The sequence below is a fragment of the Microtus pennsylvanicus genome, chromosome 1 (genome assembly GCF_037038515.1).
Source record: "Microtus pennsylvanicus isolate mMicPen1 chromosome 1, mMicPen1.hap1, whole genome shotgun sequence".
Lineage (NCBI taxonomy): Eukaryota > Metazoa > Chordata > Mammalia > Rodentia > Cricetidae > Microtus > Microtus pennsylvanicus.
The window spans coordinates 162286451-162301706 of NC_134579.1; the positions used below are offsets into that span (position 1 = coordinate 162286451).

Genomic DNA, 15256 nt, shown 5'->3' on the forward strand with positions numbered 1-15256 from the left:
GATTTTATACAAGAGGTCCCTTGTCCTGCCAACCACGGCACTCTACTGGAACCCGCAGCATGAATACTGCTCTGTACGGTGATTTTATACAAGAGGTCCCTTGTCCTGCCAACCACGGCACTCTACTGGAACCCGCAGCATGAATACTGCTCTGTACGATGATTTTATACAAGAGGTCCCTTGTCCTGCCAACCACGGCACTCTACTGGAACCCGCAGCATGAATACTGCTCTGTACGATGATTTTATACAAGAGGTCCCTTGTCCTGCCAACCACGGCACTCTACTGGAACCCGCAGCATGAATACTGCTCTGTACGATGATTTTATACAAGAGGTCCCTTGTCCTGCCAACCACGGCACTCTACTGGAACCCGCAGCATGAATACTGCTCTGTACGATGATTTTATACAAGAGGTCCCTTGTCCTGCCAACCACGGCACTCTACTGGAACCTGCAGCATGAATACTGCTCTGTACGATGATTTTATACAAGAGGTCCCTTGTCCTGCCAACCACGGCACTCTACTGGAACCCGCAGCATGAATACTGCTCCGTACGGTGATTTTATACAAGAGGTCCCTTGTCCTGCCAACCACGGCACTCTACTGGAACCCGCAGCATGAATACTGCTCCGTACGATGATTTTATACAAGAGGTCCCTTGTCCTGCCAACCACGGCACTCTACTGGAACCCGCAGCATGAATACTGCTCTGTACGATGATTTTATACAAGAGGTCCCTTGTCCTGCCAACCACGGCACTCTACTGGAACCCGCAGCATGAATACTGCTCTGTACGGTGATTTTATACAAGAGGTCCCTTGTCCTGCCAACCACGGCACTCTACTGGAACCCGCAGCATGAATACTGCTCTGTACGGTGATTTTATACAAGAGGTCCCTTGTCCTGACAACCACGGCACTCTACTGGAACCCGCAGCATGAATACTGCTCTGTACGGTGATTTTATACAAGAGGTCCCTTGTCCTGCCAACCACGGCACTCTACTGGAACCCGCAGCATGAATACTGCTCTGTACGATGATTTTATACAAGAGGTCCCTTGTCCTGCCAACCACGGCACTCTACTGGAACCCGCAGCATGAATACTGCTCTGTACGATGATTTTATACAAGAGGTCCCTTGTCCTGCCAACCACGGCACTCTACTGGAACCCGCAGCATGAATACTGCTCTGTACGATGATTTTATACAAGAGGTCCCTTGTCCTGCCAACCACGGCACTCTACTGGAACCCGCAGCATGAATACTGCTCTGTACGATGATTTTATACAAGAGGTCCCTTGTCCTGCCAACCACGGCACTCTACTGGAACCCGCAGCATGAATACTGCTCTGTACGATGATTTTATACAAGAGGTCCCTTGTCCTGCCAACCACGGCACTCTACTGGAACCCGCAGCATGAATACTGCTCTGTACGATGATTTTATACAAGAGGTCCCTTGTCCTGCCAACCAAGGCAAACAACCACCTCCTCAGTGTAGTTCAGTCTCATGTAAAAGATTCTGAGGGCAGGGCCATCTTTTAGCGTCATTAGCTCTAACATAATGAGCAGTTTCAGTTACTGGACGTCCACAGCAAGGCACGAGCGTTTGCGCAGTCAGGTTTATTTAGGGCAGCTGGCTATGGGTCCCGGCCGTCATTAGTCCACAAGTCTCCTCACAAATGGAAAGGATCCTGGGCCAATCAGGAACCAGACTTCAAATGAGTCACTATTCACACTGCTGCTCCAAGTACGAACTCCTTTCATTAAAAATACTCAAGGCAAATTCTATTTCATACTAGGAATGGGATCCTGAGGTTGCAAAACAACTGACAAACTAAACAAATAATAGCAATGAACATATGTCATATAAGCATCCATTATCTGAGAAATAATCACAGAACAGTTTAAAATGGAGGAGCCATAGCCTACTCATAAAATGTGGTTATGGCTAAGTATTAACAATCTATTTTAGGTCTCTGCTGAGAGAATACAATCATTAGCTATGAAGGCATTCCTCTGAAGAGGTGAGAGGGTAGTGACATGCTAGCCAATGACATGCCCTGAGGACAGGAGTGTCCTCTTAAGACCTCAAATGATGGTAATCATTTGCAATCAGGCATCTGTAGACGTCAGAGCTACTTTGGAACAATCTATCCTACTGAGGGCATCAAGTAACGACAACAACAACAAAATGATGGGCTTGTAAAGATCCTATGGTTCCTGAGCAAAAATTCAAGAAATTAAATAAAAGTCCTGCCCTCTGTGAAACACCAAGCAAGCAAGCTAGAACCATGTGATTTAGCAGACCCCACTAAGTGCAGAAGATCATGTAGTACAGGCCGTCAAGTGTCCCGTGCTTACCTGTAGTTGGGTGTGATGGAGATGTTGAAGCCTCCATAGCCATATAAGAAAGCAGGATGTGACCCATCCAACTTGATGCCTTTTTTATGCACAATAAACATTGGGATCTTGGTGCCGTCCTTGCTAGGGTAGAAAACCTACAATAAAGGAAAGCAGAAGTCTTAGCTACAGCATGACGTGGAAAGCACGCACAGGACCTTAAAGGTGAAAAAACAAAACAGTTGTTGAATTCTCGGTTCAACGTGTGCGGCAGCATGGGGGAAATCCAGTACTACCGAAGGGCACATGGGACAGCGAGACCCATTTTCATTCCTCAGAGACAGGTGAGGGCAGAGAGCGTGGACCGGATACTAGGAGAGGAGTCTAGCCTCTCCACCCATGGCAAGCTGGGCAACCTTCCCTTAGCCTCAGTTTTAGCCTCCCTGTGTGTACATCACGCCCATCTCAGGGCCTTCACGGAGCCACAAAAGAGAATGAGCGTTCGGTCCTCGGCTGCTCACCCCCTCAGCACTGGAAAGCCAGACTCTGCCAATCAATTTAATCTAAGGAGACTTCTTGTCTTGAAGACAAATTTCATGTTCAGCTTCCTCTCCAAAGGTCAAGGCACTCAATATGTCTTCATTTTTCTATGTTCAACTATTAAACAAATGTTAGTAAGAACAAAAAAGATTAGCTGAGCGAGCTGACAAGGACATCATGGAATCCTATTATTCTTGGCTAAACAAAGCCATTTTCTCAGGGTTGGTAATTAAGCCTCATAAACCTTTTCTAAATCTGGGCTATCTAGGATAAGTTCAGACAACATTTCCATATTCATTACTTTTGGGATAAAGAATTAAAAGAAAAGGATAAGAACGGGAACATTAAATGCTGCTCCTATGATAAGCAGACTGAGTGATAAGCTACAGGCAGTGATAAACAGAACCCCGTAAATAGCTTTTTCTTTGAGCAGACGTGGTATTTTTACCCCAACTGACAATGGGAAGAGGCCTGGCTCAGCTAGGCTGGAAAAATCCTGCTGACCTCGGTCATGCTGGAGGGCATTGAGCTTCCAGTGGTTCTCAACCTGTGGGTCTCAGTCCCTTTGGGGGTCACACATCAGATATTTATGTCACGAATCATAACAGTAGCAAAAATAGTTATGAAGTAGTACAGCAAGACTTTTATGGTTGGAGAAACTGTATTAAGGCAGCATTAGGAAGGTGAGAACAGATAACATATGCTCTTTTATTTTAGAGTTACCGGATCAAAAGCTTTTTAGGGTACAGCTCTGCACCAGAAAGCTACCCCAAAGCCCTTGGAAACAGAGGGAGCAGGGAGAGGGGAGTGGGCAGGACAGGTGTCATAGGGTAGTAGCATCCTGGTTATATTTTTTGTTGTTATTTTTGGTTAACTTGACAGAAATTAGGGTCACCTGGAAAGCGGAACCTCAATTGAAAAAACAAACAAAATAAATAAAAAATTGCCTCCATCAGACTGTCCACATGCAAGTCTACAGGGTATTTTCTTCATTGCTGATTGTGTGGGAAGGCCCAGCTCACTGTGGGTGAGGCCACCGCTAGGAAGCTAGTTCTGGATGGTAGAGAAAGGCTGAGCCAGCCCTAGTTTCTGTCCTGAGCTCCCATGTTGGCTTCCTCGGAGATAAACAATGTGAATGCCAAATAAACCCTTCCACTCCCAAGCCACTTTTGGTCACGGTATCTTCAGCACAGCAATAAAAAGCAACTAGGGCAGTGTCAAGTACTCATCTGGTTTTGAACAAAAAATTTTTTTTAAACTTGTTGATAAAAATTAAAAAAAAAAACCCAACAACTTTGTTTTTGATTGCTGAAATAAACACTGTTGAGACACGGAGTAAATCCGGCAGTGGAGGATCATGGGAGATGCTGTACAGATTCTGAATTGATCAGAGGGGACAGTTTGTGTAGAGTTATGCTGTGTGGCAGGGGCATTGCTTCTCAGGGTCAGAGAGTAGGAGCCACCTGAGAAGCAATGGCGTCTATGGCACAAAGGAGAAGCTGTGCCCATCACAACGGAAACTTCTGTGTAAAACCTGGTGTTCCCTCCAGCTATGCCCAACTCCATGAACTGTCCCCAGTCCCTGCTCAGCTGCCCCTCCCTGAAGCTCTTGGCTGTCACTCAGGCAGGTGGACATATGTTCCTCTCTCTTCAGACCCTCACCTGCTCCCCACAGTGTGACACTTCAGCTCCCCCATAGCCTTTTCTGCTCCATCCTGTGAGACAGCCACTGCCTAGAGCTGGCCCGTCACGCCCAATCTCACCTGGCTCTAGGACCAAAGCATACTTCTAGAGTGTTATGGAAAGCCAAACAAAGCCCCACATGTCTTCAGTGAAGACCCTTAACCGTGGTTTAAGTTGGTATGATTCTGATGATACAATAACAGTATTTTAAACTGTCAAAGTCGAAAGACAAGCAAACACCCTGTATAAAGGTAATTTCTTCCTTAAAATACATGCATCGCTCCTCTTCTACTAATAACTGAGCCTAAACTAAAGCCCATGCAAGCATTTTGGAAACTGTCATTAAAAGTAGTCAGGGATGGAGAGATGGCTCAGCAATTAAAAACACTGGCTGCTCTTTCAGAGAACCTGGGTGGATTCCTGGTAGCTCACAACTGTCATCTGTAACTCCAGTTCCAGGGGACCTGACAACCTCTTCTAGTCTCTGAGGGTACCATGCACTCAAGGTACAGAGGCATACATGCAAGTAAAGCACATACAATAAAAACTAAAATGGAAGGAATGAAGGAGGAAAGGAAGGAGGAAAGGAAGTTAAGTAAGTAAGTACTCCAGGCATTTCCCATCACACACTGGCTTCCTGTCGAGGCCACGTTGCTGGATGAGAAGAAGCCAACAGATTCCTCCCTTCACAAACACCATCACACACTGCACCAAGTGGATCCCAGGGGGTTTATCATCCTCTTTGGCTGGGGCTAAGCATCTATGAAGAATCATTTTATTTCCAAGCGGCATGGAGCCCCAGACCTTCAGAACTGGTACATTTTCTGGAACTTGCCTAGGCAATCTATCACTTTTAAGGCTCTTAGGACAGCCAGTCACTTGTGCCTTCTTTGCTGTCAGCTTTCCTTGTTCTTTCTTGCCCAGTTTAGGATTCCTGGGCAGCCCTGTGACTGTCATTAATCCCTGAAACCCTTTCATTCTCATCTCAATCCATTGGCTTCTTTTCTCCAGCAGCGGGACAGACACCAGGGAATGGCAGTCGCTTCATCACAATTCAGCAACGCCACGAGCGTAACTGGCCCTGAAAGTGTGATGGGGCTCCTGCTCCATGGGGATCCGTGCACGTCTGCTCACGTGTCTTCCCTAAATGTCTCCTTGCCCCACCCCTCCCGGCCACCATGCAAGTCGATCTAGGGTAACTGCTTCCTAGGCTTTCACGTTCGTTCCTTCTCACCACTCCACACTGGCACCCTCTTCCCTTTCTACCTGAACCACCTGTCTCTGTTCAGCACCTCCCTCTCCACCACTGCCCTCTTCCAATCACCACTTAAGCTTTGAACTTTCTCCCTTTCTGGAGCAAGTAAATAGACTTAAGTGTCTCCACCAACGCCGTCTGTATGTCCCGATCTTGATGTAGGTGGGTCTTCTTTCTATGTGTTGCTTTTATTGGTTAATTAATAAAGAAACTGCTTGAACTGACAGGTCAGAACATAGGTGGGCGGAGTAGATAGAACAGAATGCTGGGAGGAAGAAGGCAGTGAGGCAGAAGCCATGCCTCTCCTCTCTGAGACGGATGCAGGTTAAGATCTTTCCCGGTAAGCCACTACCATATGAGAGTTAGCCAATAAGAGGCTACAGATAACGGGCCAGGTAGTGTTTAAAAGAATACAGTTTCCGTGTAATTATTTTGGGTAAAGCTAGCCGGTGGCGAGGAGCTGGGTGGCGGGAAGCAGCTCGCAGCTCCTTCTACACAATCTGCTCTTCAAGCTGAATTTTACCTTCGGCTTCCTTCGGACTGACCTTACCTGGTGTCACCCAGACTCACAGCTTACCCGTCTCCTGCCTCCTGGATGTCTGACTCTCCCTGCTCCTTCAAGAGTCATCAATGAAGACTGTGGTCTTTCCCTCACTCATCCACACAACCTCTATTCATGGCTATATCCCTCCCCACTTTCACATAAGCCTGGAAGCAAGCCTGCATACCCAAATGAGGGTAACCTCAAAACATCTCTCTTTTCTCTGCACCTGTTCTTTCAGGGTGTCCACTGTGGGCCCCACAATGGGACGACGATGCATTTTTGGAAACTTTTAATGGACGGGAACAACAGCTTATGTGGAGCTAGCAGGTGCCCACTGGAGGGGCAGGAAAAGCCTGTAACCCTAGACTAACGGTTTATCACATGGCTGATGACACTGTCTCCACCTTTCTGCCAGGGGCACAGAAAACAGCCATCCAACAGATCCACTTTTCCAAGGAGCCTGTGATGGGTACATCTTTTATTTGAGTAGACTTTAAGTCCCACCCAAGAGTCTTTTGGACAGATGTCATTTGGAGGCACAGTGAGGTCCCGAGAAAGCTATTTTACACACGAGCTTTCATCAAAGATAATGCAAACAGAAAACAATGGCAAGGTAATCCAGAGTTAAACCATGAATAAGAAAGCTTTTTCCCCTTAATTTGTTTTTCTCCCCCTTCAAAATTTAATTATTTTGGAATCCTGAGGAGCTTGAGGAGAGGGCTCTGCCCTTTGTTGTTGTAAAGAAACAGACAAAAGGCAGGCCTTCTCTTCAGGTCCAGGGCCCTGACACTGTGCCTGACAGCCACCCTGCGCAAAGCCCACCTGTCATAGGTGTCCATCCTCAATGAGCAGCTGAGTGTATCTCTTGTGACTAACCAGCCCACCCAGACCCAGAACCGGGTCCCAGGACTGAGCACCCAGCCCATCCAGACCCAGGACTGAATACCTATTTCACTTAGTTCATCCAGACCCAGGACTGTGCACCCAGCTCACCCAGACCCAGGACTGAGCACCCAGCTCACCCAGACCCAGGACTGAGCACCCAGTCCACCCAGACCCAGGACTGAGCACCCAGTCCACCCAGACCCAGGACTGAGCACCCAGCTCACCCAGACCCAGGACTGAGTACCTAGCCCACCCAGACCCAGGACTGAGCACCCAGCTCACCCAGACCCAGGACTGAGCACCCAGCTCACATAGACCCAGGACTGAGTACCTAGCCCACCCAGACCCAGGACTGAGCACCCAGCTCACATAGACCCAGGACTGAGCACCCAGCTCACCCAGACCCAGGACTGAGTACCCAGCTCACCCAGACCCAGGACTGAGCACCCAGCCCACCCAGACCCAGGACTGAGCACCCAGCTCACCCAGACCCAGGACTGAGTACCTAGCCCACCCAGACCCAGGACTGAGCACCCAGTCCACCCAGACCCAGGACTGAGCACCCAGCTCACCCAGACCCAGGACTGAGTACCTAGCCCACCCAGACCCAGGACTGAGCACCCAGCTCACATAGACCCAGGACCGAGCACCCAGCTCACATAGACCCAGGACTGAGCACCCAGCTCACATAGACCCAGGACCGAGCACCCAGCTCACACAGACCCAGGACTGAGCACCCAGTCCACCCAGACCCAGGACCGAGCACCCAGCTCACACAGACCCAGGACTGAGCACCCAGTCCACCCAGACCCAGGACTGAGCACCCAGCTCACATAGACCCAGGACTGAGTACCTAGCCCACCCAGACCCAGGACTGAGCACCCAGCTCACATAGACCCAGGACTGAGCACCCAGTCCACCCAGACCCAGGACTGAGCACCCAGCTTATCCGGACACCAGGATAAGACAGAGAAAGAGCAGACATCGAAGGATAAGGTTGAAAAGATAATCTGTTTGCAGAGGTGATGCCCTCACAAAGAGCCACCTGCCCTTTGAGAGTGGAGTGGCTAATGCTGAGGCGAGGAGCCTGCAGTATGAGCCCCACCCTGTGGTAAGATGGGGCTTCCTCGTGCATTCTCCAGTCATCTACGCCATAGAGGACCTGTGTGAAGGTCACCTCCACATAAGCTAACCCAGAAATCAAATGAGCTCAGCAGGTGGAAGTAGCCATGCCCAGTTACTATAAGGTAAGATCAGCCATCCCTGGAGGAGGCAGCATACCGGCTCCAGACTGTGCCCAAAGCCTCAAAGGGCAAAGGTCAAGGAGTCTGACTCTAACTAGATTCCACATACACTACTGAGTTTTCTGCACATACACGGTCTTGCATATTTTTGGGAAAACTTAAATTGCTCATCTTAGAGACTCCCGGTAGTGTAACAGTGATACTCCAGGAAGTTTGGGAGAGGATGAGAGAAAGGTGGACACACTCACAATGCGGGGCCTCTGGTAAGCAAAGGGGCCCCATCAGCCCGGTGATGATTCCGGTGATGATTCCGGCACTCCAGGTCTCAGGGGTCAGCACAGTCCTTCACCCTCTCACCTGAGCAGCACCAAGGGAAAGCTGACAGCTGCCAAGCATCACTATGGTCTGCCAGCCTGTCACCTCCTCGCCCACACCCTGACCTATTCACGCTTGTAAATGTCTTCACCAGAGACAGCTATGCAAACGTTGCCAGTGTTCCTACCTGTGGGAACTGGACAACACCATCTCTGTCCTTTCAACATAGTGACTGAGCCTCTAGGGCACCCATAGGACAAGTGTCCCATGTTCGAGATGCTCGCTCTTGCTTGCTGTGCTGACATCACACCCTTACAATGGAGACTCACAGACGCACTTTAAAAGCCCTATTTGACAGAGACGGTGACCACGATTTGACAATGAGTCTCCTTAGGAAGACCACCCTGCTCCAGACACCCAGGGCCACCATGCTGAAAAACAAATTCTTAAATAAGGAAAACCCCACTGGATCTTGCTACGCCCTTCTAGTAAAAGTCTGAACAGAATTTTTAAGATAGAAGAGACAGAATTCACTTCACAGATGGAACAAAAACGAACGGAGAGAAACCCATCCCAACTTTCTTAGTAACTGTCATGCATTCTCAACTCATGCTGATTGTCTAAAAAAAACCCCACAGATTCCTTTCTTTTTATTTATGTCTGTGCAGGCATACGTGTGTAAGTGCTGTAGTGGCAGAGGAGGCTACTGGATCCCGTGCAACTGGAGTTACGGGTGGTTGTAAACGTCCAATGTGGGCCGGGAACCCGACTCTGGTCCTGGGCAAGAGCAGCAAGTGCTTTTAACTACTGATTCATTCCCTCCAGGCTGCTAAGGTTAAAAGTCAATCCCCCAAATTCCTACGTGGATGGCATCTGAAGGTGATGGCTAGGGGGAGGGGAAGCTGGGATTAGATAAGGTCATCAGAGGTGGACTACTGGCTTTGAAGAGGTCTGAGCAGACACCTGTCTGCTGTGTCTTGTCTGTCCATCCTCTGCCACAGTATGACACAGCAAGGGCTTCCTCGTCAGAGTCAGGCCTTGGGCTTCACCGCTTCAAGAAGCAGGGACTGAATGAACTATTCTTTACTAGTAAGCCAGCCTTAGGTATTTCACTTCAGCTACAGAAACCAGACTAAGCAAATAATGAACTAAATTTAAAATAATTTCAAATTCTGCATATCTAAAGCCATGTTCTAACAAGTAGCTTCACGTTTAAAGCCATACTCTAACGAGGAGTACATGTGCTTGTGAGCGCTAAGGTTGAAAATACTAGCCTGCCCTAAAAGGTTGGAATCCATCTGTCCTTCCTGTATTCAACTTTGGGAGGGCGGGATGGAATTTAAGAGCCACCCGTGGACAGAAAGTACACAGACAGTCTATGCTAGACTGCGGTGGGGTTTCAGGGATGGATGGGCATTATTACATCATGGGAGGTTTTGACTTCCTTGCGGGAATCTCCACACAGCCGTGGCCTATATACCAGCCTGTTTTCATTAGAAAGTGCCAACAACACGTATGTGCTACGCTCACTGTCTTGGTGGCAGCTCCCAGTTAAGCCTGGTTATACGTTTCTAGAAAAAAAAATGAGCTTTTTCCTGTTGCACGCTGTGGTGTGAACCCTGAAATAGAAAGGGCAAACTCAGCACAGGAAATAGAAAAAAAAATGAGCTTTATCCTGTTGCATGCTGTGGTGTGAACCCTGAAATAGAAAGGGCAAACTCAGCACAGGAGAGCAAAGCGTGCCGGAGGCACATCTGAACCTAGGGAGGTACCTTTGGTGGGTCACCTGCATCAGAGTCAGGAGCGTAAAAAGCCTGGCAAGTGCTGTGATCTCCTGTGACCAGTGAGAACACACCAGGGGACATTCTCATTAAGTGCAGGGATGTCCCCGTGTGCAAGAAGCCAAAGGAAGCGCCTTCTGTTGAAGAAGAGGAGAGAACGCCATGGCTGTCTGCTCATGGCGTGCATGTGTGCCCTCTGCTCCTGCATGTGACCAGAGGTTGTACACAGAGGGTTAGGACCACTTGCCATCAATCGGTATCTGCTAAGTGAATAACAGAAGGGGAATTGTATGCCGAACAAATGTTCTAAGACAAAATGCCTAGGTCAGCTTGTTCCTGGGGCTCAAACCATTCCTGCCCCTTGGCACGGCAGCCTGGCCTTCCAACAGACACCTACATTCAAACTGTGGGCACCTCTTCCCGGATTTACCTCTGAGGCTTCCCTTTTCAAATATGTATTTTATTTTAAGGTGTGTTTATGTGTGGGGCATAGAAGCCAGAAGAGGGAACTGGGTTCCTGCCCAGCAAGTTGGAGTTAAGGCAGTTGTGAGCTACCTGATGAGGGGTGCTGGGAATCAAACTCAGGTCCTCTGGAAGTGCAGAAGGTGCCCTTAACCACCAAGCCATCTCTTCAGCCCCCAAAGCCTCCCTTTTAATGTGGGTGACTCCCCATTACAGACCTGTTTCCATCCACTCCAGAGCCAACATTGCCTTTGCCCTGGATGAATCCTTCCCAGCTTCACTGCCCTCCTGTCTAGGGAAGCAGCTGTTCCACAAAGCCTCATTCCTTAATTACGACCGACTGAACACTCCGACACCCCTGGCAGCTCATTATACCAATCCCTCCCCCACCCACATCCAGCTGGAGACACTTCAGAGCTCCAGGTCAGGCAGGTGTGCGCTTCCCTTGAGAATCCCTATTGCATAAAAAGAAACCTCAGCTAGTGCCCGGCCATTCACCTCACTTCAGAGCTTGTTAGAAAGCTCTTCCTTACCCGACAGTGTTAAAACATCACCTGGGCCACAAGACAACAAACAAACCAGAACTGGAAGTTAGGAAACCCTCGGAGACCAAACCAGTACATCCTACACAACCTAATTAAATACAGCGCCTTATGTTCAAAAGCAAACACTAGGGGCTGGCCAGATGGTACTGCAGGTACAATGTCCTGCTGCCAAGCCTGATATCCTGAGTTCAATCCCTGGGACCCATGTTGTGCTGACAAGCTACAGTCATCTGAGAAGAAGGAATCTGAGTTAAGAAAATGCCTCCGTAAGATCCGGCTGTAGGCAAGCCTGTAAGGCAGTTTTTGATTTGTGATGGGGGGGGGGGGGCAGCACATTGTGGGTGGTGCCATCCCTGGGCTGGCGGTCCTGGGTTCTATAAGAAAGCAGCCCGAGGAAGCCACGTGGAGCAAGTCAGTCTGTGGCCTCTGCCTTCAGGTTCCTCCCCTGTTTGAGTTCCTGTCCTGACTTCCTTCAATGATGAACAACGAAATGGAAGTATAAGCTGAACCAACCCTTTCCTCCCCAACTTCCTTTCTGGTCAAGGTATTGCATTGCAGCAACAGAAACTTAACTAAGACACACGTCAAGGAGGGAGTGAACCCGACACCAGCAAGTTGTTCTCTGTCACCCCCATCCCCCAAACACACCACAAAACAAGCAGTTGGTCTCTATAGTTTTTACAATAGGGTTTGCTTCGTTTGTAACTTTATTAAGATGCACACTGGTGAACTTGGACTTGTGGAAGAACACCCTTGTAGTGCTTACAGGGTACCACACTAGTGTAAGGACTGGACTCTTTCCTTTGTAGCTGGGGCCATTCTGACACAAGGAGGTAACTGGCCCCCTAAGTGTGGTCAAGAACTCCTGCAATCCCAGCTCAGTGAGCAGAACCATTATTTTCAGACCAGCCTGAGCTGCACAGTGAGATTGTCTCAAAGAAGAAGGAAAGAGATGAGAAAAGCAAAAGAAAACAGGTGAAAAAATTAACCAGCCCAAGCCACACGTCCTGTAAATGATGGGGCTGAGGTCTAAGAGGATTTCTGGCCCCAGACTCCATGTTCTTAGCCACTGTAGACAAGGAATTAGCTAATCCCTGGCCACTCCTTCAGGGGTGCTCCTGAGACCTATGTGGGGCTCCTTCCGGGCCTTTCCCAAGGCTGTGCATCTCTCTGCCTCTGCATTTATCATGGTACTTAGAAAAGTCTGTGTTTAGAAACCACAGGCTAGATAAATGCAGATGCATATCCCAGCTGGGTCCTACAATAAAAATAAGTATTTTAAATGGCCTTTCATTAAAAATCCACACGCACACAGTAGCCTACAGTCTGGACACAAAATGCTTTGCTGGAAAATAATAAAATTAGGTTTGGCTAAGGGCTGTAAAAGATTATATATACTTTTTAAGGTCGCAAGTTGCCAGCTTACTACTAATAAAAGTATTTAACATCTGACATTTTCCTTATGTTTTGCTGTTGACCGATTACTTTAGCAATTTAGGGCAGAGAGCTTTATGGATCTTAAACTGTTTAGCTCTGGTAATTTATTGCAAGAGATTGCACCTGCATCATAAAACCAACAAGGATATAGAAACTCAATTTAAATTCTCATTAACTCAAAACTATAGCAGCATACTTATTTATTGTATTAGAAAAATACAATAAATAACAAAAAATGCTTTGACTAGAACATTCAATTACAGAGCAGAAGGAAAGCCACTGTGTGGCTTAAATTTTTGTGGCTGGTAGTTATTCATTTCTTAAGAGGGCAAATTGTTAAAGACAGCCAGATGTTAGTGAGGAGAAAGGGAGTGGGGTCTGTGAGGTCCAGTATGGGAGGATTAAACAGGATACATAAAAAGTAGCCCTGAATGAATGGTGCTGCCAAATGTCCTAGAAATATAATCCCAGCAAAGCATCTATAACCATTATTTTATTTGCACAGTCAACATAAAATTCATACTCAGTGTGAGATACTGAGGAGCAAGAATACACAAAAGTTGTCTTAAAACAAAACAAACAAACAACAACAACAAAAACAAAAATCCCAAATGGTCAGAATCTGAAGGGGTGAGTGAATCTGGTATTGGAAAAACCTAAGGCTGCTATGATCCTCTGCTCTGAATCTTTTGGATGACACACACTTCCAAAATAGATATCCCAGATGAGTCAGAAGAAAGGGGTCCATGATAGATGGTTTCAAGCTACTTAAGGAACAATCTAGGAGCCCAGGGGCACCACGGCTCTGCAGCCCCCAACTGAGAAACGTGAGCAGTCCTTGAGGCTGGACTTGGATGCATGCTGGCAGCGGCAGGCTGCAGGGCGGCTGTCAATTAGCAGGGACTGCCCAGGGGTGCAGAAGCAGCAACACACCGCAGCTTCTAGGAGGTGGCTCACCAGGGGGGAGGAAAAAGAGGGCTGCCGAGGAGGATGGCAAATCACAAAGTTCAAAATTCCTGCTGGGAGGGTACAAGATCAATTCCTTTCTGATTTCTATTCTAAATTGGGCTGTGCAAAGTGTCCCTTTGTATTTCTGCATGCAGATCTCAGGAGTGAAACTGTATCCTTGCCCTGAGAGCTAGCATGATAAAAAGGCTTTGTCTATTGCTTTGAAATGTTCCTAAACACAGAAAAATATACTTTTAACCACACACAGCCTTTTTATCATCAGTGGTAATCAAGGAAACGAAAAGGCAGGGATGAATAATGGAATCGTATTCATGGGTGTCTTGAATAGAACATCGGATGCCATACTGATGATAGATAAAGCACCAGGGTGTGCAGGAAAGCTGCCTATAAAGCCAGCACACACTGAACAAAAATCCCCACTGAGTGAGCTCCACAGAACATTCCTGATGGCTGACACACAAAGCTGGGCTCCACTGGAAGCAAGTGGGCTCCCCAACCCTACCTACGGTGCTGTTTTCATCCCCTGCTCCAGGCTGGCGAGGAGAGAACTGGTTGGTGTCCCCATCACTGCTCTGCTACATTAGATCCCCTCCCCCAACACTTCTCCCTGGCTTCCAGGAAGCACACTGCACACTGTCCAGGTTCCTCTTCCTTCCTATTGGCGTCCCTGCAGACCTCACACTTCACTCAAGTTTCCACCTGCATGTCCCTGCAGCTCTCTGAGCTCCTGGCAGGTAGATGACCCAGGGCGTATCCCACACAGGCCCTTCCCTGGCTGCTTTGCCAGGGACAGACCCAGCCCATGGAGTCTGGATGTGGGCTCCTTTCCCATCACAGGTTCTAGCTGTGCAGAACTGCTGTATTCTTGCTTCCCTGCTGTGCAGGCTGCTCTCCTCGGGAAACCTTCCTAGGTACTGCTTCCCAGAGTGGTCCTAGACCTAACAACTGTGCCCCACCTCACCTCCCCACACACATTAAACTGCCAGACACATTTTATTACTTTCCCATTTTCCCTAGTAAACGCCATCTTTCCTTGTCGTCTCGACATGACCAACGCTGCCAGATAAAAGGCACAGTGCTTAAAGAGGGTCTAAGAAAGAAGTATCTGTTTCACCCTTCTCCACTCCACCATTCCCACTCACCCGGGTGAAGCAGGGGTGGTGGTGGCTCCCACTTTACAATTCCATACTGTTTACAGCAGGGTGTGTCAGCAGAGTGACCATCATCATTATCACCCTTGTACGGGGAGACT

General features: G+C 48.2%; 1 protein-coding gene across 1 annotated transcript in view; it reads right to left on the reverse strand.

Annotated features, from left to right (window-relative positions):
* The window catches only part of Prep (prolyl endopeptidase), a 111062-nt gene that overhangs the window by 10437 nt on the left and 85369 nt on the right, over positions 1-15256 (reverse strand). The window contains exon 11 of the mRNA XM_075944316.1: positions 2366-2502. Within this exon, the coding sequence (XP_075800431.1) occupies positions 2366-2502 (137 nt within the window). The remainder of the gene's footprint in view (positions 1-2365; positions 2503-15256) is intronic.